The sequence below is a fragment of the Primulina tabacum genome, chromosome 16 (assembly GCF_025594145.1).
Source record: "Primulina tabacum isolate GXHZ01 chromosome 16, ASM2559414v2, whole genome shotgun sequence".
Lineage (NCBI taxonomy): Eukaryota > Viridiplantae > Streptophyta > Magnoliopsida > Lamiales > Gesneriaceae > Primulina > Primulina tabacum.
Genome location: NC_134565.1, coordinates 36,775,902 through 36,800,965, shown reverse-complemented (window position 1 = coordinate 36,800,965; position 25,064 = coordinate 36,775,902). Strand labels below are relative to the sequence as shown.

Genomic DNA, 25,064 nt, shown 5'->3' with positions numbered 1-25,064 from the left:
CTAGATTTCTGGCTCCGTCACTGGTCTCAACTGGACCCAAAGTTAAACGTTTGAGCCACCTAAGTGCTGCAATGCTAAATATCTATTTGGAGGTTCTCTTAATCATTTATGTGGCTTATTTGTCGCTGGAATGGGGCTTTGAGCCACCTGAAGATGGGACTTGTGATGCTGCAACAGTTGGATACACAGAATTCTTGGCTGAAACAGCCTCAGGAAAAGTTGGAGAGGAAAAATTCTTCTTTAAAATTGTTACACCTTTTGAAAAGACAAAACTTGCTGCTTATACATTGAGCGTGATTTCACCATGCATGAAGCTCTACAGCTTCATCAGTAAGGTGATCCAGGCTCGTCTAGACCCTGATGATGGTGAGCACATCTACAAGAAGTGGCTCAACAGTTTTTCTTCTCTAAAATTTGAGGTTTGTTTTGTTTGATACTTTCTAGTGGGGTGTTCTTTTAAAAAACCCTCGTAATTTTACTTCTCTAAATCTAGGCATCAGCTTCAAGAATCGGAAACTTGCTAAATAAACTAAGCATTTCTTTAACCAGTGAAGAGCTAGATGTTGTACAAAGACTTTATCACAGAGCTATGAAACTCGAGTTGGACTTCATCTGGGCTCAATCAATCCTATCCTTCTGAATCCCGAGTAGCTAACTGATATGCTTAATGTAATCAAAGCTGAGGGACTGGACTATGAAGGTCTATTCAAAGCACTGAAGAAAATATCTGACTTTGAGAAGAGGGCTAATGCAAGACTGATTCATTCTAATGTACTGAAAGGATTAAATTTATCAGACATAAAACGAGCTGGTGAGCGCCTCGAATTTCAAGATGGCCGTAAAAAAAAATTCACAACGTTGTGGAAAATAAAAATTGTGCCACCAAAGTTCAAACGTGTTGTCGTACTGCTGGTGCAGTGATCTAATTAGGTCTGCATTTTCATCAGGTATGCCCTTTATTTTTGTTGAATATACTTTTTAGAATTGAATATGACACAAGGAAGATTACGATATATCTTTTATATGATTTGTTGGAAAAGAGAGATTTCACACCCTAGTTATCCTAAAATCTTTTTGGTTACATGAATGAGAATGAGATTATTGAGATTTAAAGAAAGAAAGAAAGATAGAGCTTTATCGGGATTTTTCACCGTTTACAACAAAATTGTTAAAAGTTTAATAAAATAACGTAAAAAAAAAAAATTTAACAAACTAAGGTGTCACGCCACTTCAAGAGTAGAGGCGTGACTTTAATTTTTTTTTTTTACAAAAAGCAAGTGCGTGACTTGCCTTAAATTTTTGTTTAAAAAAAGCAAGTCACGCCTCTTCAAGAGGCGTGACTTGCCTTTAATTTTTTTTTAAAAAAAGTGACTTGCTTTTGTGATGCAAAAGACGACTCAGCACATGTTAAAAGTTGCGGCACATTAAATTTGCCGCGGACTCAACACAACACATGTTAAAAGCTGCCACACTATATTTTTAATAATTTCGAATTTATTATAATATTATAAATTTTCTTCTATAAGTTGAACACTTGATTCTCTCCTTTCATTCACTCGTTTCATATTTTTCATTCACTCTTCTCATTTTTTCATCGATAGTTTTTGTATATGTTTCAATTTATTTTTTGACCTTTTGCATATTTTTCAAAAGACGATGACTCAGCACATGTTTTTTTTTTTTTGCAGGTTCCTTTTATTTGGACAACTATATGTATACTTACAAAATTATTATTTTAATTATTAAAATTTTAAACGAAATTATTATTTATGTTAGACTAATTTTTAGTGTTATTTAATTTTTTTCAATTTTAATAATTACGTGATTTTTTAGTAATTACTATTTTTTGTAAAGAAGCAACTTTCCTTATTGTTTTTTCAATAAAAAAATTAGCGTTATTGTTTGCATTATTGTTAAAAAAAAAATTTGCATTATTGTTAAAAAAAAAAGGGGCGTGACTTCCATTTGAAAATAAGCGTTATTGTTTAAAAAAAAAAGGGCCTGACTTCCTTGCACACTTCTATTAATAATTTGCATTATTGTTAAAAAAAATTTAGCGTTATTGGTTTTTCAAAAAAAAGGGCGTGACTTCCATTTGAAAAAATATAATAATTTGTATTTTAAAAAAAGGAAAGTCACGCCTACCACTTCCCTTTGAAAAATAATAATTTTTTTTAAAAAAGGGAAGTCACGCCTACCGATTAGGCGTGACTTCCCTTATTTTTTGTTTAAAAAAATCACACTTTCCTTATTTATTTTATGTGATTAAAAAAATTAAAAAAAAATTAATTTAATTATTTAAAAAAATATATATTTGTGATCGATACAATGTGGTCAAAAGCTGCAAATTTATTTGTTAATAATTGGATGGTAGTGAAAAAATTTAAAACCATATGTTTTATCTGTTTTGGAAGCACACATGACTTGATTACTTTTTTTAAAAAAAAATAATAATTTGTGATGTTATTGAAGAACCATGTTACGGTAAACAAAAAATGAGTTGCAATTTTATTAATTATTGACATATGCTTGTTTGGATTTTTTTTAGAATTTTACAAAAAAACGTTAAAAAAATTTTAATTGTAATTCGTGTGTTAGAGTGATATGATTTTTTTTAATTTTTTTTTAGAAAATAGATTATTTTTAATTATTGATATATGTTTGATTATAATTTTTTTTAACTTAAATAGCTATTTTTTAAAAAATACGATATCCGTTAATTATGAACCACGATAATGTTATATGTTTATTTTGTTGGTTATTGTTAATATTTATAATATTTTTATAATCATATGTTAGGATAAAACTAATTGTAAATATAATATGTTTTGTATTTATATTTGTGTGAACTTGTTTTTCTTAAAAAAAACGTGACTTTTGTATTTTTTTTTCGAAAAAATAATAATAATAAATAAATTCTCAAATATTTTAATAAAATACATTTTCCAATCGTTATTATTAATTACACGTTAGATTCAATTAATTCTTTAAGAAAGATTCGAAAATTTAAATATGTGTGTGTATTTAATTTTTATTATTAAAATAACTTTGTATTTTCAAAACTCGTAGATTGTAAAAATATTATTTTTAGTGTAATTATTATTTTTTACTTGTAGTTAATGTTTTATTTTATATTTTTTTATAATTGATATTGTATTTGTTTTGTTTATACAATATTGTGATAATAATAATAATAATAATAATAATAATAATAATAATATATTATTCTTATTATTGATTGTAGGATGTCGTTACATGCTGGACCTGTTGATCCTACTGTTCTTTATCAGCAACAAACACATATATCTAATTTTATTACGCCTAACAACTTAGATAACACCCTAAGAGTGCGTCGATCAGATAATTTAATTTGGGCATTGTGGAACAGTGGTATGCTACACAATTGTGTCCGATCATGTCTAATCGAAATGGGCTTTTACGGCATCCTCTTATGTGGTGATTATGTTTATGATAATCATTTGATAACCACTCTTGTGGAACGTAATCAGGCCAAGGCTGATTGCTCTGAATCATACGTTGCCTTCGTGTGATACGATCGATGAAATACTGCACGCAACGATTGAATGTCAACTGAACTAACGCTGATACAGGAAGTCGACGAGCACCCTTCAGAACAGAATTAAGACACTCTGACATGTTGGTCGTCATAACACCACGTCGCCATCCCCCATCGTGAGCAAGAGTCCATTTGTGTTTATCAATTTGAGAGAGATAAACAAAAGCTCTCGATTCGAGATTTTTAATTTCATCCATGATGGCATCAAATTTACGTATTTGATGTTGTGTGCCTGCTTTCCAACATAGATCTTTTAGGTGCACATTTTTGAAATGTGTATTGAAATTAGAACATACGTGTCTAAGACAAAAACGATGTACGCCACGTGGATGTCTAAAATCGGGTATCTCCTCAACAGCATTAATGATTCCATGATGTCTATCGGAGATAAGGCACACACCTGTTGATCCTCGAACCACATGCTTGCATAGAAGTTCCAAAAACCACTTCCAGGAGTCGTATGTTTCCTCATCGACTATGGCAAATGCTAAGGGTAAGATTTGGTTGTTTCCATCTAAACCCACAGTTATAAGCATCTTGTGCTTATACTTCGTGTATAAATGAGTACCATCAACACTAATTATTTTTCGACAATGTGCAAACCCATCTATACATGGTCGGAAGGCCCAAAACACGTAGTTTAACACCTTTAATTGAGAATTGTATCTCGGTAAATGGTTCCACTCTACAATAGTGCCTGGATTGTACTTAACAAGGGCACCCATGTACCTTGGCAAAAGACGTACTGAACTCTCCCATGTACCATATACATTTTCCACCGCCCGTTTTAAACTGTACCATGCCTTACCATATGAGATTTGATAATTATATCGATCTTTCACAAGCTGGATAACATATTTAATCTCATACGAAGGATCACACCGAACTATACCGACAAGTGTTTTTGCAATCATATGTTTGTCCAAGTTATGGTGGTCTAACCCTACCTGGCTAGACATACATGTATGTGGACCACCATATTTTGTGATCTTGAAATACCTCAATTTTGATTTTAACGATGCACGAAGACCCCACCTACAGTTGATATTTGAGTGTTTATTTTTACAACTAACTTTCCACAAAGTCTTTGTACTCTCCACAACTTCATACTCACGTCGAGCAATTCTAACTGAAAAGTCCTTAACTGCTGCTATCAAATGCTTTTTATCTTTAAAACCATGTTCGTGCAAAGTTCTCCTCTATCTGCATTGTAATAACTCAAATTCGATGCAGATGGAATTCCAACAGAATCAGGGCGTTGCTCATCATATATTGTACTCAAGAATTGAGGTACGTCATATAAAGATTGACCGACAGGCGGGACAGAAAATGATAATGCATCAGGTCGGTGTTCAAGATTTGAAATGCCTTCAAAAGGATATGCATGCATATGATCACTGGTGTTGGTATGAGATGGACCAATATCAGCAAATGTGGCATTTTCGTCTTCATGCTCATCTTCATCTGTTTCACTTGTAGTTGTATCAGGTTCAGTAAATATTTCAGTGGCGTGAAGGTGAACATCTAATGACAACTCACGTGATATTTGTTCATCATGTACGACAGGTGTCAGTCCATGACCCGATCCAGCACTCGGTGAACAATCCAAACCTACATGATTTGTGTCAACTGAGTACCATCCTCTTGCACCAAAATCCCATCCTCGTGCGGAAATCGGCCAACTAACATTTTCTTCTACGGTGTCAGTAATATACCGATCCCATCCCCTAGTCCAATCATGCGAATTACATCGATTTTCATCTATTGGTTCGAAAAAAGTAGCAGCGGAAGTACCAGCTTCATCATGAAATCCCATCGAATCGAACCCTTCAGTTATACATGGAATGTATGATTTAGGAACCTCAACATCTACATTATGCTCAATGAAATCCTTTTCGATATACAATTCAATACACCGCATTTCGTTAATAGAATCCAGCATAAACTGTAAATTGTTGTCATCATTGATGTCAAGATGCACTTCTACGCAATGTGACTTATCCATGTAGGAATATTTTGTTGACAATTTTAAATTAAATTTTGAACTTTCAATATTTGTCAGACGGTATACTATTTCTTTCAACTCATGCAAATTAATAGATCTTGGTATTCGTGTTGCCCTCAATGCGGTGGTACTATATTTTACGGTGTGATGTCCTATAATAACATTACCACCTACGAATAAAAGCACCGGCACACTGTCCATTCCTATAAAAAAAATCAATAGGTCACACAAATAAAAAGGTAATAATAAATTTTATAAAATTTCAATTGAATAACAAAATGTGAAATATAACAAAATAATACGCTATAAAAATTAATTTACATATGCTTTCATTTTTATTAAGAATAATTATAATAATAATGATGATAATGCTTATTTTGTTTTACTGAACAACTACTATCAATAATATTTTTTTTTTATTTAGTAAGTAAGTAATAATAAAAATAATTATGATAATAAATTTCATAATAAATAGGGAAAAAAATTAATAGTAAAATCATTTATATGTATATTTTTTTAATAAAGTTTTTAGAAATAATAAATTTTATTTTAGTTATGTAAAATAATACTAGGTCCTACTAAATACAAATTAAGTCAATAATAAAATCATACTACTTATTTTTATTTAATAAATTAATAAAAAAATTTATAATAATAGATTTTATGTTATTTGTGTAAAATAAATCAAGCGTAATACTTTTTTTTTATAACATACCTAAATAAAACAAAAACCATAAGAATTATAATTGTAAGTGTTATTTTTATTATAAAATAAAATATCGTATTTCTTATTTATATCTTACAAGTTAATTATAATAAAATAATATTTTAATAATAGTAAGTTTTCACAAATACGCACGGGGAATAAAATAATAATTAAAAAATTTAATTATACAACTGATTTTATGTTTAATAAATTAAGAACAAAAATACAATATTTATACTAATAAATTTTATTAGTATAAAATTTATTATAATTTTAAACGAAATTATTATTTATGTTAGACTAATTTTTAGTGTTATTTAATTTTTTTCAATTTTAATAATTACGTGATTTTTTAGTAATTACTATTTTTTGTAAAGAAGCAACTTTCCTTATTGTTTTTTCAATAAAAAAATTAGCGTTATTGTTAAAAAAAAATTTGCATTATTGTTAAAAAAAAAAAAAGGGCGTGACTTCCATTTGAAAATAAGCGTTATTGTTTAAAAAAAAAAGGGCGTGACTTCCTTGCACACTTCTATTAATAATTTGCATTATTGTTAAAAAAAATTTAACGTTATTGTTTTTTCAAAAAAAAGGGCGTGACTTCCATTTGAAAAAATATAATAATTTGTATTTTAAAAAAAGGGAAGCCACGCCTACCACTTTCCTTTGAAAAATAATAATTTTTTTAAAAAAAGGGAGGCGTGACTTCCCTTTTTTTTTGTTTAAAAAAATCACACTTTCCTTATTTATTTTATGTGATTAAAAAAAATTAAAAAAAAATTAATTTAATTATTTAAAAAAATATAAATTTGTGATCGATACAATGTGGTCAAAAGCTGCAAATTTATTTGTTGATAATTGGATGGTAGTGAAAAAATTTAAAACCATATGTTTTATCTGTTTTGGAAGCACACATGACTTGATTACTTTTAAAAAAAACAAAAATAATTTGTGATGTTATTGAAGAACCATGTTACGGTAAACAAAAAATGAGTTGCAGTTTTATTAATTATTGACATATGCTTGTTTGGATTTTTTTTAAAATTTTATAAAAAAACGTTAAAAAAATTTTAATTGTAATTCGTGTGTTAGAGTGATATGATTTTTTATAATTTTTTTTAGAAAATAGATTATTTTTAATTATTGATATATGTTTGATTATAATTTTTTTTTAACTTAAATAGCTATTTTTTAAAAAATACGATATCCGTTAATTATGAACCACGATAATGTTATATGTTTATTTTGTTGGTTATTGTTAATATTTATAATATTTTTATAATCATATGTTAGGATAAAACTAATTGTAAATATAATATGTTTTGTATTTATATTTGTGTGAACTTGTTTTTCTTAAAAAAAACGTGACTTTTGTATTTTTTTTCGAAAAAATAATAATAATAAATAAATTCTCAAATATTTTAATAAAATACATTTTCCAATCGTTATTATTAATTACACGTTAGATTCAATTAATTCTTTAAGAAAGATTCGAAAATTTAAATATGTGTGTGTATTTAATTTTTATTATTAAAATAACTTTGTATTTTCAAAACTCGTAGATTGTAAAAATATTATTTTTAGTGTAATTATTATTTTTTACTTGTAGTTAATGTTTTATTTTATATTTTTTTATAATTGATATTGTATTTGTTTTGTTTATACAATATTGTGATAATAATAATAATAATAATAATAATAATAATAATAATAATAATATATTATTATTCTTATTATTGATTGTAGGATGTCGTTACATGCTGGACCTGTTGATCCTACTGTTCTTTATCAGCAACAAACACATATATCTAATTTTATTACGCCTAACAACTTAGATAACACCCTAAGAGTGCGTCGATCAGATAATTTAATTTGGGCATTGTGGAACAGTGGTATGCTACACAATCGTGTCCGATCATGTCTAATCGAAATGGGCTTTTACGGCATCCTCTTATGTGGTGATTATGTTTATGATAATCATTTGATAACCACTCTTGTGGAACGTAATCAGGCCAAGGCTGATTGCTCTGAATCATACGTTGCCTTCGTGTGATACGATCGATGAAATCCTGCACGCAACGATTGAATGTCAACTGAACTAACGCTGATACAGGAAGTCGACGAGCACCCTTCAGAACAGAATTAAGATACTCTGACATGTTGGTCGTCATAACACCACGTCGCCATCCCCCATCGTGAGCAAGAGTCCATTTGTGTTTATCAATTTGAGAGAGATAAACAAAAGCTCTCGATTCGAGATTTTTAATTTCATCCATGATGGCATCAAATTTACGTATTTGATGTTGTGTGCCTGCTTTCCAACATAGATCTTTTAGGTGCACATTTTTGAAATGTGTATTGAAATTAGAACATACGTGTCTAAGACAAAAACGATGTACGCCACGTGGATGTCTAAAATCGGGTATCTCCTCAACAGCATTAATGATTCCATGATGTCTATCGGAGATAAGGCACACACCTGTTGATCCTCGAACCACATGCTTGCATAGAAGTTCCAAAAACCACTTCCAGGAGTCGTATGTTTCCTCATCGACTATGGCAAATGCTAAGGGTAAGATTTGGTTGTTTCCATCTAAACCCACAGTTATAAGCATCTTGTGCTTATACTTCGTGTATAAATGAGTACCATCAACACTAATTATTTTTCGACAATGTGCAAACCCATCTATACATGGTCGGAAGGCCCAAAACACGTAGTTTAACACCTTTAATTGAGAATTGTATCTCGGTAAATGGTTCCACTCTACAATAGTGCCTGGATTGTACTTAACAAGGGCACCCATGTACCTTGGCAAAAGACGTACTGAACTCTCCCATGTACCATATACATTTTCCACCGCCCGTTTTAAACTGTACCATGCCTTACCATATGAGATTTGATAATTATATCGATCTTTCACAAGCTGGATAACATATTTAATCTCATACGAAGGATCACACCGAACTATACCGACAAGTGTTTTTGCAATCATATGTTTGTCCAAGTTATGGTGGTCTAACCCTACCTGGCTAGACATACATGTATGTGGACCACCATATTTTGTGATCTTGAAATACCTCAATTTTGATTTTAACGATGCACGAAGACCCCACCTACAGTTGATATTTGAGTGTTTATTTTTACAACTAACTTTCCACAAAGTCTTTGTACTCTCCACAACTTCATACTCACGTCGAGCAATTCTAACTGAAAAGTCCTTAACTGCTGCTATCAAATGCTTTTTATCTTTAAAACCATGTTCGTGCAAAGTTCTCCTCTATCTGCATTGTAATAACTCAAATTCGATGCAGATGGAATTCCAACAGAATCAGGGCGTTGCTCATCATATATTGTACTCAAGAATTGAGGTACGTCATATAAAGATTGACCGACAGGCGGGACAGAAAATGATAATGCATCAGGTCGGTGTTCAAGATTTGAAATGCCTTCAAAAGGATATGCATGCATATGATCACTGGTGTTGGTATGAGATGGACCAATATCAGCAAATGTGGCATTTTCGTCTTCATGCTCATCTTCATCTGTTTCACTTGTAGTTGTATCAGGTTCAGTAAATATTTCAGTGGCGTGAAGGTGAACATCTAATGACAACTCACGTGATATTTGTTCATCATGTACGACAGGTGTCAGTCCATGACCCGATCCAGCACTCGGTGAACAATCCAAACCTACATGATTTGTGTCAACTGAGTACCATCCTCTTGCACCAAAATCCCATCCTCGTGCGGAAATCGGCCAACTAACATTTTCTTCTACGGTGTCAGTAATATACCGATCCCATCCCCTAGTCCAATCATGCGAATTACATCGATTTTTATCTATTGGTTCGAAAAAAGTAGCAGCGGAAGTACCAGCTTCATCATGAAATCCCATCGAATCGAACCCTTCAGTTATACATGGAATGTATGATTTAGGAACCTCAACATCTACATTATGCTCAATGAAATCCTTTTCGATATACAATTCAATACACCGCATTTCGTTAATAGAATCCAGCATAAACTGTAAATTGTTGTCATCATTGATGTCAAGATGCACTTCTACGCAATGTGACTTATCCATGTAGGAATATTTTGTTGACAATTTTAAATTAAATTTTGAACTTTCAATATTTGTCAGACGGTATACTATTTCTTTCAACTCATGCAAATTAATAGATCTTGGTATTCGTGTTGCCCTCAATGCGGTGGTACTATATTTTACGGTGTGATGTCCTATAATAACATTACCACCTACGAATAAAAGCACCGGCACACTGTCCATTCCTATAAAAAAAATCAATAGGTCACACAAATAAAAAGGTAATAATAAATTTTATAAAATTTCAATTGAATAACAAAATGTGAAATATAACAAAATAATACGCTATAAAAATTAATTTACATATGCTTTCATTTTTATTAAGAATAATTATAATAATAATGATGATAATGCTTATTTTGTTTTACTGAACAACTACTATCAATAATATTTTTTTTTATTTAGTAAGTAAGTAATAATAAAAATAATTATGATAATAAATTTCATAATAAATAGGGAAAAAAATTAATAGTAAAATCATTTATATGTATATTTTTTTAATAAAGTTTTTAGAAATAATAAATTTTATTTTAGTTATGTAAAATAATAATAGGTCCTACTAAATACAAATTAAGTCAATAATAAAATCATACTACTTATTTTTATTTAATAAATTAATAAAAAAAATTATAATAATAGATTTTATGTTATTTGTGTAAAATAAATCAAGCGTAATACTTTTTTTTTATAACATACCTAAATAAAACAAAAACCATAAGAATTACAATTGTAAGTGTTATTTTTATTATAAAATAAAATATCGTATTTCTTATTTATATCTTACAAGTTAATTATAATAAAATAATATTTTAATAATAGTAAGTTTTCACAAATACGCACGGGGAATAAAATAATAATTAAAAAATTTAATTATACAACTGATTTTATGTTTAATAAATTAAGAACAAAAATACAATATTTATACTAATAAATTTTATATTACATGTGTAAAATAAAATTGTAATACTTAATTTTTTATATGTTACCCTTATAAACAAAAGTATTATTATTATTTTCAAAAAAAAGTTGATTATTATTCTAAAATACAAAAAATATATATCTTATAAATCAATAATATTATAAATAATAATTTTTATAATATAAATTTTTGATACTACGCATGTCAAATAAAATAATAACATATAAAATTAATTGTAATATTTTTTTACATTTAAGTAATTAAAAACAATATTAACCGTATTTATAATAAAAACATTTATATTATTGGTGTAAAATAAATAAATCGTTATACTAATTTTTTTATATACCACCTGTATAAAACAACAACAATAAGTATTTTTATTATCATTTGCATAATATAAAATAATAAAAATAACTAATAATACATAGAAACATAATTAAACATTTTAATCATAAACTCAAAACGTAAGATGATGACAAATTCATAATTTATATTCGAATAGTCAAGTAAATTAATTTATATCAACGCGTACCTCAAATAGAAGTTCAAAATCAAAATTTTATCTGCAAATATATAATCACAAATAAATAAATTAACGATTTTAATCAAACATTAAACCACAAACTTAATTTAAAACATACAGACCTCATGTGCTGCAATTACTTGATCAAACATCGAACGAAAATCTACAGGAATGAACAATAACGATGCATTTAAATGCAGAGAAACGAAGAATGATAGAAGCACAAGAATAATACATTTGCACCGAGGACAAACATATATAAGCAAATTTTCATCAGATAAAAAACACACCATGTTAATACTTATCAGTGATACATCACAACACTTTATCACACAAATTTTAATTCAAATTGTTTTTATCGTCTTCTTTGTAAAAGAAAAAAAGATGTATGCATTATTGAGTACAGGGGTTGTCAGTATTTCACATGCCACAGTTCTTTACCGCAAACGTCCAACAATTATTTAAAAAAAAATTCAACAAATATTTTATTCTAGTTTCTGTTTAATCATTACAGATAACCTAAATGCGTTGAATATACATTCAAATGACTTGATGTACCAAGAATCTGTCTCCAGTGGTGGCATGAGATCATGAAGATGGAGTGTCCCATAGACAAGCTTCAAGCATTTGATGAAGTTACAATCAAGAATCACGGTAGGCCCTTGAAAATCTACATCGGAGGTTCACTTGGTGATTTGCTTTGCTTGTTAGAAGCAGATATTGGCATTGTCATTGACTTGAATACCGGTCTGAAGAGTGTTGCGAACCATTTTGGTGTTTCTTTCATTCCATTGTTCTCTGATTTGATAAGTAAACAGAGAGAACTCACGGCAAGTGGCTCTATGTATCGCAATGGAATGCCTGGTACTCTATATACAGTCTCTAGTTGGGATGAAATATATGCATTCGTTTTGGGGGGCAATAGACGTCTAATTGGATCCATGTCTGGAAAAATAAGGATTAGAAGATTTTATCAGCACTGCTGCTATTATTGACATTTCTTGCAAAGCAGCACAAAATCCTTTAGGTCCCACGCCACTGGCCAGACCTTTACCATATATTTTTTACTTGTTTGAGGAATATAACTGCATGTGGCAACAAAAAAGCGCATTAGATAATTTTGTGAGCTGGAACCGAGTCTGTTGGTCAAGCAAAAACAGACACTTTTTTTTTTGGTTTGTATTCATCGTATTAAATTTATTTATCTATTGGTAATCTTTGTCTTGGAACTGAGTCAGCTTTAACGTATGTGTGAAAAATTACAAGCAAACTTTATCCATGGTTGTGCTTACAGTTGTCTTTTCATCCGATCAAATCAATATACATGATTCTTTTAGTCAAAAATTTGTTTTTTTTTATATCTCGCAAACATCACAATAAAATGAAATACAAAAACATATACTAAGATTTAATTAAGCAAACAGAACTTAAATGAAACAAAACAAGCAACCTAAGATGTATTAAAATGAGAAAAGATGTTTTCATTAACACAGAAAATTTGCCAGTTGTGGTGCAGCAAACCAAAACTCAACTGATACATCCATACTTCCAATACATAGAAGAAACAAACTGTAGTTATCTCCTGGACAACATATAATACGTCAAAATAGTATTCAGCAAGATATTTAAGTGATTAAAAGCATGACCCTTATGTCAAAATTATTTGATCATAGGGTAGGTATCTATATCCCATGTTTCAGTCTGTTCGAAATTCGTGGATTATTGTTAAACGGGCGTTTTCAATTGTCTCATGTTTCTTTTGTGAGCTCTTGGAGCTGCAACCAAAAATTGATGAAAAAATGGGAGTTTAAAAATTATGAAAATATCACAGGCATGTTCGAGATTCAGAAAAGACAGACATTCAGGAAACATACCAAGTCCATTAGCCTCGGATGTTTTCATGATTTTAAGTCTTCTAACTGTACTCAGAAACATCCTGTCAATTCAAAGATACTTAGTGAAATTTAATGACCCTGCAGCAGTATATATAGTCTATTCTTCAAGTATTATTTCGACCTAAACAATCCCCCAAAAGTTGATTGAACATGCCTCAGAATCAACAATAAGTTCCAAAGTTCGCCAGACAGGTCTTACTCCCGAACTAGTTGGAGCTGAGTAAATTTGTTTATATATATGAAAACAATTTGCAGGAAAAACAAGGCAGTTTAAGAATGGTGACAAAGTAACAACGTTTTAATTCTACTGCGTAAGAAGAATGCAGTTCATATCAAAGATCATTTACAAAAACAAGAAGATAGAGACATACTGCCAAGGGACATCTCCGACGAGCATCCAGTCTCCTTCTTTGTCTTCATATACGAGTACGAATTCAGAAGAATCGTCCAATAACCTCACAGGGCATCTCGTACCAGCCATTACAGCTTGCTCCTCCAAACTGGATCCTAGAATAATTCAGAGTTGGCAATTCACAAGCATCCGGAGCACAAACTTGACAATTAAGTAAAAAATTTCCAACGTATCCCAAAACTAGGATATTAAGAAAATCACCATAAAAAATTTAAAACTTGGGATTAGTTATTGTTTACCAATTTCAATAATATCCATGTTCTTACCAAGAGGAAAAAACGCAGTTGTTAGTTCTAGCAAAAATGAATATTTACCGGTGATTTAAAAACATAAGTTAGTCGTACTCAGACAACTTTACGTAAGGTGGAACATTGCTTTTTGGGTGAAAGTGGAAAAATTGACAGAACCTTCACCCTCATTTTTGATGTCATTGGATTTTATGCTAGTTCTTAGTACAAAACAAAGTAAAAGATAGAAAATACTTCTTGGGCCAACTGCTGCACCAGGCCTAAACATGTCATCCAATTTACGAGCCAAAGTCTCATAGCAGCTATGAGCATTCAGATCCACCTTTCGTCCAATCGGGATCCCCTCCATGTTCACCTTAATAAAGAAAGAGGTTCTGGGAAGTCTTTTTTCGAGTGAAATGCTTTTATTCTCATTTTTAGATTTATCGATGGTTGAGGTGAATTCTTCGACAGCTGGTATTCTTGAATGAATTACCAAGCTGTTCATTTTGTAAGCTCTGATAGGAGGCCACCCCACAACCTGACTGCTTCAACAGATAGCAAAGGAAGGAAAAGTCAAAACTCCATTGGATAAATCACTTGAGCCATTATTTAAGCGGCTGAATAGAGTTCTTTATCGAAAATTACATTTATTATACAAGTTATTTAATGAGACAATATGAAACTTGTTAAAGCCAGTAGATATCTCTATGTCTTAGCAGGGCCGTAAAAGATATAAAATAATATGAGAATATTTTATTACATTTCAGTAACCAAGTATGAATATATATAGACATACGTTTACAGCATCCTTCATAAAACAATTGGGGATTTAATAATAATTACTAAGTGGCTATCAATATACAATAGAGAAGATCAAGGAGAGATCAAGGGAGGAGAATTTGCATCAGATATTGATTTTCCTTTATCACACCTCAAGATGGAGTTCCGTGAGGAGAGTCCAATCTCGTGACGAAGAAGTTGAAATCGAGCACACGGAAGAGCCTTTGTCAGTGCATCGGCAAGTTGATCGGCAGAGGAGACATGAGGAACTCGGAGAAGGCCACTTAGAACCCGTTCACGGATAAAGTGATAGTCAAGGGCAACATGCTTCATGCGAGAATGGAACACTGGATTAGCACAAAGGTTCATTGCACAAACATTGTCACAGTATATCACGGATTGTTGTGGAAGAAGTACACCAAGCTCGGTTAGTGGAGAACATATCCATCTGAATTTGGTAGCAATAGTGGCAACTGATCTATATTCCGCTTCGGTAGAGGAACGAGCAACACTCCGCTGTTCTTGGAGCTCCAAGAAATTGGATTGCGAGAAATGTAAACAATGAATGCACCAATAGAGGTAAAGTCATCTTTGTTGCCCGCCCAATCAGCATCAGAGAATGAATGAAGTGTGAGAGGATACTCACAATGAAAAACAATACCACGATCCGGAGTACAACTAAGATAGCGAAGTAACCTCTTAACGGCACGTCAGTGCTCGGTGGTTGGCTGGTGCATAAACTGAGATAAACTGTTGACCGAGTACGCAATATCAGGGCCAATAAGAGACAAGTACTGAAGTCTTCCTAACACAGTGCGGTACTCTGAAGGATCGGAGAGATGTGTGCCAACAGTAAGTGTGAGAGTAGGAGAGGTGGCTAGTGAAGTGGCAACTGGAGTAGCCTCGGTCATATTGGAATGTATTGGCACAGCAATAAGAAAAGCCCATGTTTGTGAGGGCACTTCAATTCCGAGAAAATAGTGTAAGGCGTCGAGATCCTTGATTGAAAAGTGATGAGAGAGAGTGGTGATGAAGTCTCGAATGGCTATGTCATTGTTGCCGGTAACAATGATATCGTTGACATAAATCAAAAGATATATGGTGCAACCGCTACTGTTGTAGATAAAAAGAGTGGTGTCTGCCGAAGAGTTGCAAAAACCAATAGAGACTAGGTACTGTCGTAACTCATGATGCCAAGCACGAGGGGCCTGCTTGAGACCATAAATGGCCTTTCGGAGTTTGCAAACCAGTGAAGGATACCTCGATCAACAAAACCGGGTGGTTGAGTCATACAGACATCCTCATATAGAGTACCATGCAAAAATGGATTATTAACATCAAGCTGGCGAAGTGACCACCCTCGGCTTGTTGCAAGACTGAGAATGAGGCGTACAAAGGTGGGCTTGACAATAGGACTAAAGGTGTCATGATAGTCAACACTAGGGCGTTGATGAAAACCTTTTGCTACTAAGCGCGCTTTGTACCCTGTCAACAGATCCATCAGATAAACGTTTAGTTCGAAACACCCACTTACAACCGACAAGATTGTACGAAAGATCTGGTGGCACAAGTTTCCATGTCCCATTATGAACCAAGGCATCATACTCAGTAGACATGGCCTGACGCCAATTAGGATCTTTGAGGGCTTGGGTCATCGTGGTGGGTTCAAGGTCTGATTGGGTGGATAGTTGAGCGGTGAGGTTGAGTTTGGTTTAAAAACATTGTTTTTGGAGCTGATGATAATGACACGAGGTGCGGTTAGGGTATTAGAAGTAGAATCAGAACTAGGGGTTGGATTAGTGCTTTGAGTGTGGGCATCGGAATGCTGATGTTCTGGTATCATAGTGTTGGGTACGGTGGGGATTGGATGTGCCGATTGTTGTTGAGGATTCAGTGGTAATCGCTGTTGTTAGAGTGTTCGTGACCGGGAGAAAGGATACAGATGGACACCAGCTAGATATGGTTTGAGATGATGAACGTCAGGAGATAAGTGAAGATACTGAAATGGAAATATGGTTTTGACAAATTTGGCATGTCGTGATTCGTAGATGATGCCAGGCGAGGGTTCAAGACACAAATAGGCACTTTGTGTGGTGGAGTATCCAACAAAGACACAAGGTAAAGAACGATGGGCTAACTTTTGGGGAGTATAGGGTCGAAGCCATGGGTAGCTAAGACACCCAATGCTCCGCAGTTTACTCTAATTAGGGGATTGACCAAAAAGCTTGATGTATGAATATACTATTTGCAGAGTTTAAATGGAGAGGCGATTGATGAGGTAAATAGCAATTTGGAAGACATAAGACCAATAAATTAATGGTATTGAGGTATGCGAAAGGAGAGAGAGGCCAATTTCCGCAATAGACGATGCCGACGTTCAGAACATCCGTTGTGGTCAGGTGTACGTGGAGGGGTCGGAAAGTTAGAAATGCCATGAAGTGATAAAAAAGATGCAAGAGCTTGATACTCACCTCCATTGTCAGAACACAAGGCGACAAGTTTTGTTTTGAAATAAGTTTCAACTAAAGCTTTGAATCACACAAAATACCATGAAGATTGGATTTTTGTTTGAATGGCTAAAACCATATATATTTTGTAAAATGATCGTCAAAAATAACATAGTATTTAAATCCATCAAATGAGTGGATAGAAGAGGTCCAAACATCATAATAGAAGTTCAAGTGGTTAGTGTGAGACAAGAGATGAAACAGAAAAGGGGTAATTTGTGAATTTTATTGTATTGACAAGAGTCACAATTAAAATTAGATGACTCGGATAATTCGAGATTAAAATTAGACACCATATGCTTATAAAGATACAAGGATGGATGTCCTAATCTGTGATGCCAAACTATAGGGGAAGACTTGGAACTGGAGAATGCAATTATAGAGGATGATTTTGATGAAAAAACCGGCCATTCTAGCACTTCATCTTTAGCTCGACCGTGCAAGAGAGTTGTTCCTGTGTTAAGATTCTTTACACGAAAAAATGAGGGTAAGCACCAAATAAAAGTGTTATTTTGATGACAGAATTCAGAAATAAAAATAAGATTATTTTGCATGTTAGGAACACAAATAATATTGTTTAACTTGAAGTGGTTAGAGGGTGAAGGGAGAAGTGTAGAACCGCTATGAGTTAGGAGACCCGTGCCATCACCGATCATAATGTCGTCAGGCATAAGGAGTATAAAATGAAAATGTCTAGATCTGAGGTGACATGATGAGAGAGGCCCCACCAACAAGAAGCCAATTACATGGTGTGGTGTGGTGTGAGTTGTTGTATGGGCTTGACGTAGCCAATGACCTGGTGCGCGTGGTTGCAATTGTGGAGGAGCATGAAGAATTGCTGGTGGTTGAGCAGTTGGATAAGATTGCTTGAAGAGATTACATTGCATAACTATGTGCTCGGGACCCCGGCACCATTGGCAGCGACCAAGAAAAGGTTGAGGTGGTGGTGAACATTTCAAGAGCTAGAGAAGGTATTTGTTCATGGTTTGTGTGGGTGTGGGAGATCTCAACACAGTAGGAGACCATTGATGACGAGAGCCATAATTTCCTGATCTTGGTCGTTGTGGTGTGGGATTAGCCGATGCACGAACCGGGAAGGAAGAGAAAAGATGTTGGAATATGATTTTTTTGTTGATCAATTTCTCATGTAGGTCATCTAGGATATTGGAGTGTCACGCCCATTTTTCCAAAAAGTCTTCATGGTCCATGGGCTTGCCGAGATAGGTTAGCTCATAAGTACGAGCTTTAATGAACTGCATATATTATGAGACGGTTTTGGTGCCCTTGGTCGTTAACTTGGTTTGTTCCTTGATGTGACCCGAGATGGTCATGCATAAGTGTTGGCAAAGACATCACATGCCCCTTTGGATGTACATGATTGAGAGATCAAAAGAATGAAATATGATGGAGTGAGAGACCCAACAAGTGTTCCAAAATTAAGTTTATCTTGTCAAAGCCATAATTGAAATTCTGGGAGTGATTCATGATTATTGGTAGCCATAGTGGAGAGAGGGGGATGAATTGACCTATCTATGAATTTGTAGAGATCATAGCCAAAAAAGAGGGCTTCAACTTGAAGTTTCTACGCCAAATAGTTGGTAGAAGTAAGTTTGACTAAATTATTGGTATTGATGATGAGAGCTTTTGTGGGCTCCGATGGTGGGGTTATGATTTGGTCATTCGACCCAGTTCCCGTTCTTTTCCGGTGCACTCGCTTTATAGCAGCCATGTAGTACTGATATGGGAGTCGAGTTTGAATTGCAGAATTTGAACCGACTCTAATACCATAACAGAAAAAAAATATTATGAGAATATTTTATTACATTTCATTAACCAATTATGAATATATATATACAACATATATATATACACATTTTCAGCATCCTTCATGGCACAATTGGAGATTTAATAATAATTACTAATTTGCAATCAGTACTAAATAGAGAAGATCAAGGAGAGATCTTGGGAGGAGGATTTGCATCGGGTATTGATTATCCTTTATCAGGTCGTACCTGAACATGTATTATACAAGTTATTTCAAGAGACAATATGATATATGGAATTTTGTGTTTTCGAAAACTTGAAACACAAAAGAGAATTTTGAGACTTTTGGTAATGAATATGTCTTATTATTTTATCTATTATTTGGCTTCAGCTAATCAAAATTACGCAAGACATTAAAAAATGACTCTATGTAATGCTCTGAATGCAGATTACAAAATTTACACTTGCAATGCATGATGTTCGATCTCAACATTTTCACCATATTTTGCATTTTCCTAGAATCTTACTTGCACAAAATTGCAATTTTACTTGTACTTTTCCATTTCATTTTCTTAAAAGATTCCTTAACCTCGATATTTTCTGACCACATATGTCTCGATTTGTTCGATGCTACCCTTGCGAGCACTGGGTTAGCCGGTGGCCACTATTGTCCCCAACTGTTTTTTCGTTTGGGATCCACGCTTTCATGTGAAGTCAAGCGTGGACCCATACTTTCGAGTCGATGTTAGTCATTGAATCTGCAGTGAGGTACAATATCGAAGTAATCCACATCTTCCCAAGATGGTCACATTCACGGGTTACAGGTAAGTAGTAGGTCAGAGAAAAAACAACACAATAGTGTCGTGACAGTTAAAAACAAATATGTAAGAGAGATCTAGTTAGGTAACATTAAATCTTAGATCTCCAAGACTAAGATAAATGATGATATATCTTTCTGTAATTTTTTTTAATTAAATCTTCCAAAATTAAGTGATATTAAATCTTCCTAGTTAACATAATTTCACTATTTTTGAAAAGCTAACTGTCTCTTTCCACTGAGAATATTACAACAAAATTCAACTACAGCATGCATATAAAACAATCTGTTGTCATATTGATTGAAGCACATTGCCTCTTCAACTATATGTGAGTTTCCGTTATTTTTCTAGTCGAAATAGAAATTACACGTAGACTAAGAAATTTCCATGGAAATGCAAGGTTGAAACAAAGCTATCGACATATTACACATTATATCAAAACAAATATATATTACCACGGTATCAATTAACAACCAGCAGATTACATTAAAAATATTAGAGGCGCAAATTAGGAACAAAAGGAACACACCAGATCGGGGAAAAACAACAGATACACAACAGAAACACTTGTAACAAAGCACGAAGTTTGGCTCTTTGAAAGACCAAAGACATAGTTGTATGCATCTCAGCATGAATTCACACAACCATAAATACATCGAACAAATACTAAGACAAAAACACCACTTTTGAAACAAGAAAAAAAATTAAAGCATAAACAAAAAAGTGCCGAATTCATACCTAACTCCAGAGTGTCCGGGAGGGGAAGAGGGCTCCGCAGTTCTCTTTGAACCGCAGCAACCATTGTTTTTATCTTTAATAGTGGAAGATGAAGAAGAAGACGATGAAGAAGAATATTTATCAGAGAGCACCGAAGGAAAGGGGGGTGTATTCAATCTAAACTTTTAATGATTTTTATGGAATTTTAAAATCTAGAAGTATTCAATCTAAACTTTTAATGACTCTATATATGTTTAGTGGTATTCAACATGGATTTTGGTAGAGTTTTAAAAAGTCATGTGGTATTCAAACTTGACTTTTTAAAACTCTCCAAAAGTCAAGAGGTATCCAAAAAATCCATAGATTTTCAAGGATTCTTATTTTATTATTCATGTACAAATCTTAAAGCCTTATGTACAATTGCAGAAAATCTAAAATATTCTTCCACCTATACCAAAGATTTTGATGGATTTTCTTTTTTGAAAAATACGCCATCTCTCTTCTATCTCAAGCCATCTCTAGGGTTCTTCACTCTCTCAAAAAAATTTCTTCTATTCAAAGGTATGATTGGTCATTCTTGAATTTATTATATTGTCAATATTTTTGTGTAAAAATAGATGAATTGTTGTTTTTTTCTTGAATCATTATGATTATTGTATTTCATAAATTTTCTTTCATCTCATCAAAACGATGAATGATCCGACATGTGATGAATTGTGTTTTTTCTTGAATCATTATGATTATTGAAAAAACTTAGGAGTACTTCAGCATTCATATTATTCTTTCTTATGCTATACAGTAAATGATTTAAGAGCCATATTTTTTTCTCAGTGTAAGATCTAATTTTAGAGTTCTATTTTCTTGATTGTCATTCCCAAATTAATTAAGATGGTCCTTTAATTGAACTTCTCTAAATAAAATTGAATCTTAGAATTTTTTTCGATATAGAGAGGAAAAGAAGAAAATTAAATGATGAAAAGTGAAATGATATAAGTGCAATTATGTACATGGTAAATGTGAAAGTTGTAAACAGCTAAGTGTTTTTAATTATTTTTGTGATGTGGCTAGAAAGTGAAAAATTGATTTCCTAAACATTAGGAAGTGGTGTTGGCTAATGCTAAAGTTTAAGTTAGAAAAGAAGTGAATGATATAATAGGATAATAAGACTTGACTTGGAATAAGATAAAATTTTGAAGACATGGATACAGTTAATGAATATATTTTTTAGACTTCTTGTACAAACTGATAGTATGTGATAAGAAATTTACCCACACTTAATCAAGATATACTTAATTTATACGTTCAAATACTTTACCTTATTTTTTAACATGATTAAATATGTGTTTCAATACAATTTAGATGAATTATTTTATGTGATTTCTTTAATATGAATAGCATAATTGAATTATTTATTTATTGTCTCAATTCTTTTTCTTATTTCTCATAGTTGTCTCCAACAATTTTTTATGCCATGTTAAGTATGTATTTAATATTTATTAATGTCTTACTCGTAAAAGTAATATAGAAAACCCAATAGTCATTATGTGTACTTCACATGCATTTCAAGTGACTTTTCCTGGCATATTTAGGAGTACTGTAAGCTATTTTATATCCTGTTATCACATATTATACAGTGTTTCTTTGCTTGCTTCAATGAGTGTGGGAAGATAACGTCATTTTTCAGCTGTTAGAAATAGAAGAGTTAGGAGCATAGTTATAGAGCGGACATTTGGTATATTTAAATCACGGTTCAAAATATTCAAGATGACCCATCCATTTCCATATACGACCCAAACAGAGCTTGTATTGGCTTGTGCCGGATTACACAATTTTCTTCGAAAGGAGTGTCGATGTGATGAATTTCAAATTGAACCAGATAATGAAGCTCAATTGTCTTCATCAGCACAAGTTTATGGAGATGACAACTTTGATCAGTTATTCGATACTCAAGAACAACAACGAGCAAGAGCTAATGCATGGAGGGATATCATAGCCAATAGAATGTGGAGCGATGTTGATCAAATTGTCAATAATGATTAGCTTTTTTTATGTAAAAGTCTACTTATTATTTTGATTTTTCCTTTTAATAAAATTTTATTATGAACTTATAAAAATATTGTTCATTAATATGTTGAATTGACATAAAGAATTGAAATTTTGATTTCAATAAATTGGATAGTTCATTTGTCGTTTTTCACAAATTAAATTTATTTAACCTTTAAATAAATTTAATTCATTTACATTTTCATAAATAAAAAAAAATTTAAAATTGAATAGGTTATACATGTCCAATAATTATTTAAAAAAAATTAATAAAAAAATAAATCACAATTATAAAAGTTTACAAAAGTCTATAAAAATCTTGAAAAAAAATCTATAAAAGTCTATGAAATATATTTTACAATTCCATGAAATTCTATAAAAGTCAATCAAAATCCATAACTCCACAAAAGTCCACCTTTTAAAAAATGTCATTAAAAGTTTAGATTGAATACACCCCCGAAAATCTTCGGCCGTCAAGATTCTAACGAAATGATCCAACGATCCTCTCGCCGCCGCAACGGATGGCGTCTTACTCTTAGGATTTCCGCCGCCGACGCCGCCGAAACTGAGGCCGAGACCCAATTCCAACTCGGACCCATCCGGGTAAGAAGAAGACTCCTCGGAAAAAGTCGACATCGACCCACAGGAATAACCGCTTTTTGCATCAAAGATTCAATCTTTTCAGCCTGAAAATGTCTGGGAATTCAGGTGGAGGGCTGACTTTATTTGGCTTCTGTGTTGAAGTAAAGATGAATTTTGGAGCAAAGGACAGGGACAGTGGAAGAAAAAGTCGGGGACGACTGGACGAGTGGGCGGAGAGATGGGGCCCATGTGTCGGCTTTTTCCTAAACAACAGCTATTATAGATTTCTTCGAAGCCAAACCCTAATACAAGCGGGGTGTATTTAATGTAAAAATTTAATGATTTTTAATTATTTTTTTAAAAGATAGATTTTTGTAAATTTAATAAATTTTTATTAATTTGTATAGAATCTCGTAAATTTATAAATAGATTTTTATGGATTTTTGTAGACTACAAATTTTATACTTTTATGAATATATATATATATATTATTTGAACTAGTAATTATTTAACATAAATAACGTCTTCACTTTGAAAAATTTTTTAATACAAATAAATTTACTTATTTAAAAAGTAAATATGTTTAATTTATGAAAAAAAGTCACAATTCAATTAAACAAAATCAAAATTTCAATTCCCTATTTATCCAACATGCATAATTAATTAATCAATAATTTTTAATTCATAAGCATATATAAAAATTTAATCAATATAGACGAATAACTAATCAAATCGTATTTGTAGAATCAAGCAATATCGAGTATTTTGACTAGTATTGCATTGTGATCATCCAAATATTTTACAAATCAAGCAATATCGAGTATCTTGACAGACAACAAGTGAAAATGTGGCAAGCATTTCTTCAATACAAATGTAACTTGTATCTTGCAATAATGCTTTTACTTTGAGATGTTGCACAATTTTAAATATATGTCAAGGTATATTCTATAAATTTCTCGAAAGTTTGTTTGATCCTCTTCTAATATTTTATGAATATAATCATATCCACTTGAATTTATTGATCGTCTATTTAACGATGGACCGCTCGCAATACATGTTAATTATATGCTTAGTTAGCATACAGAGGATCCCAATAATTTCCCTCAACAAATAACGAACAATTTCTTGTAATTCTTCTTCAAATTCCTCTTCTTCCATTTTATCTTCTACTTCATTTACCTTAATATGACATTTAATGAACCGTCTGATATCAGACAAAGAATTAAAATAAAAAAATCTATGAATTTATCGAAAATCATTCCTTGTAAAACTCAAACTTATATGAATAATCCAAAAGTCAAGAATTTGTTAATATTTTAACAATCAGAAAAAAAAACCAAAAAAATATGACGTAGAAGCTTATGATAATTTTTGTATCGTTGTTTGAACCACTTTAAACGACTTTGATACTGTGTAATAGTTTTTCCACATCCAAGTTTTTCGTTTAAAGCATGAAGTATTTTTTATTTATGGTTTTTTTT

At 32.1% G+C, this 25,064-nt stretch overlaps 1 protein-coding gene and 1 pseudogene across 2 annotated transcripts; one reads left to right on the top strand and one right to left on the bottom strand.

Moving 5' to 3' along the window:
* The first annotated feature begins 50 nt into the window (after window positions 1–50).
* Window positions 51–13,183, top strand: LOC142528570 (bifunctional TH2 protein, mitochondrial-like; annotated as a pseudogene).
* Window positions 13,184–13,301: 118 nt separating this feature from the next.
* Window positions 13,302–23,858, bottom strand: LOC142528894 (auxin-responsive protein IAA12-like). 2 transcript variants are annotated; one of them, XM_075634160.1, is made up of 6 exons: window positions 23,464–23,858; window positions 20,980–21,119; window positions 14,625–14,917; window positions 14,102–14,237; window positions 13,710–13,771; window positions 13,302–13,610 (listed from the first exon to the last, which is right to left on the bottom strand). In XM_075634160.1, exons 1-6 carry the CDS (start codon window positions 23,635–23,637, stop codon window positions 13,561–13,563), a joined length of 855 nt encoding a protein of 284 aa, XP_075490275.1. In that variant the 5' UTR covers window positions 23,638–23,858; the 3' UTR covers window positions 13,302–13,560. The 2 variants fall into 2 exon arrangements, with proteins under 2 accessions (XP_075490275.1, XP_075490276.1); XM_075634161.1 differs by having other exon boundaries at window positions 14,625–14,914; window positions 23,464–23,854.
* Between the last annotated feature and the right edge of the window lie 1,206 nt (window positions 23,859–25,064).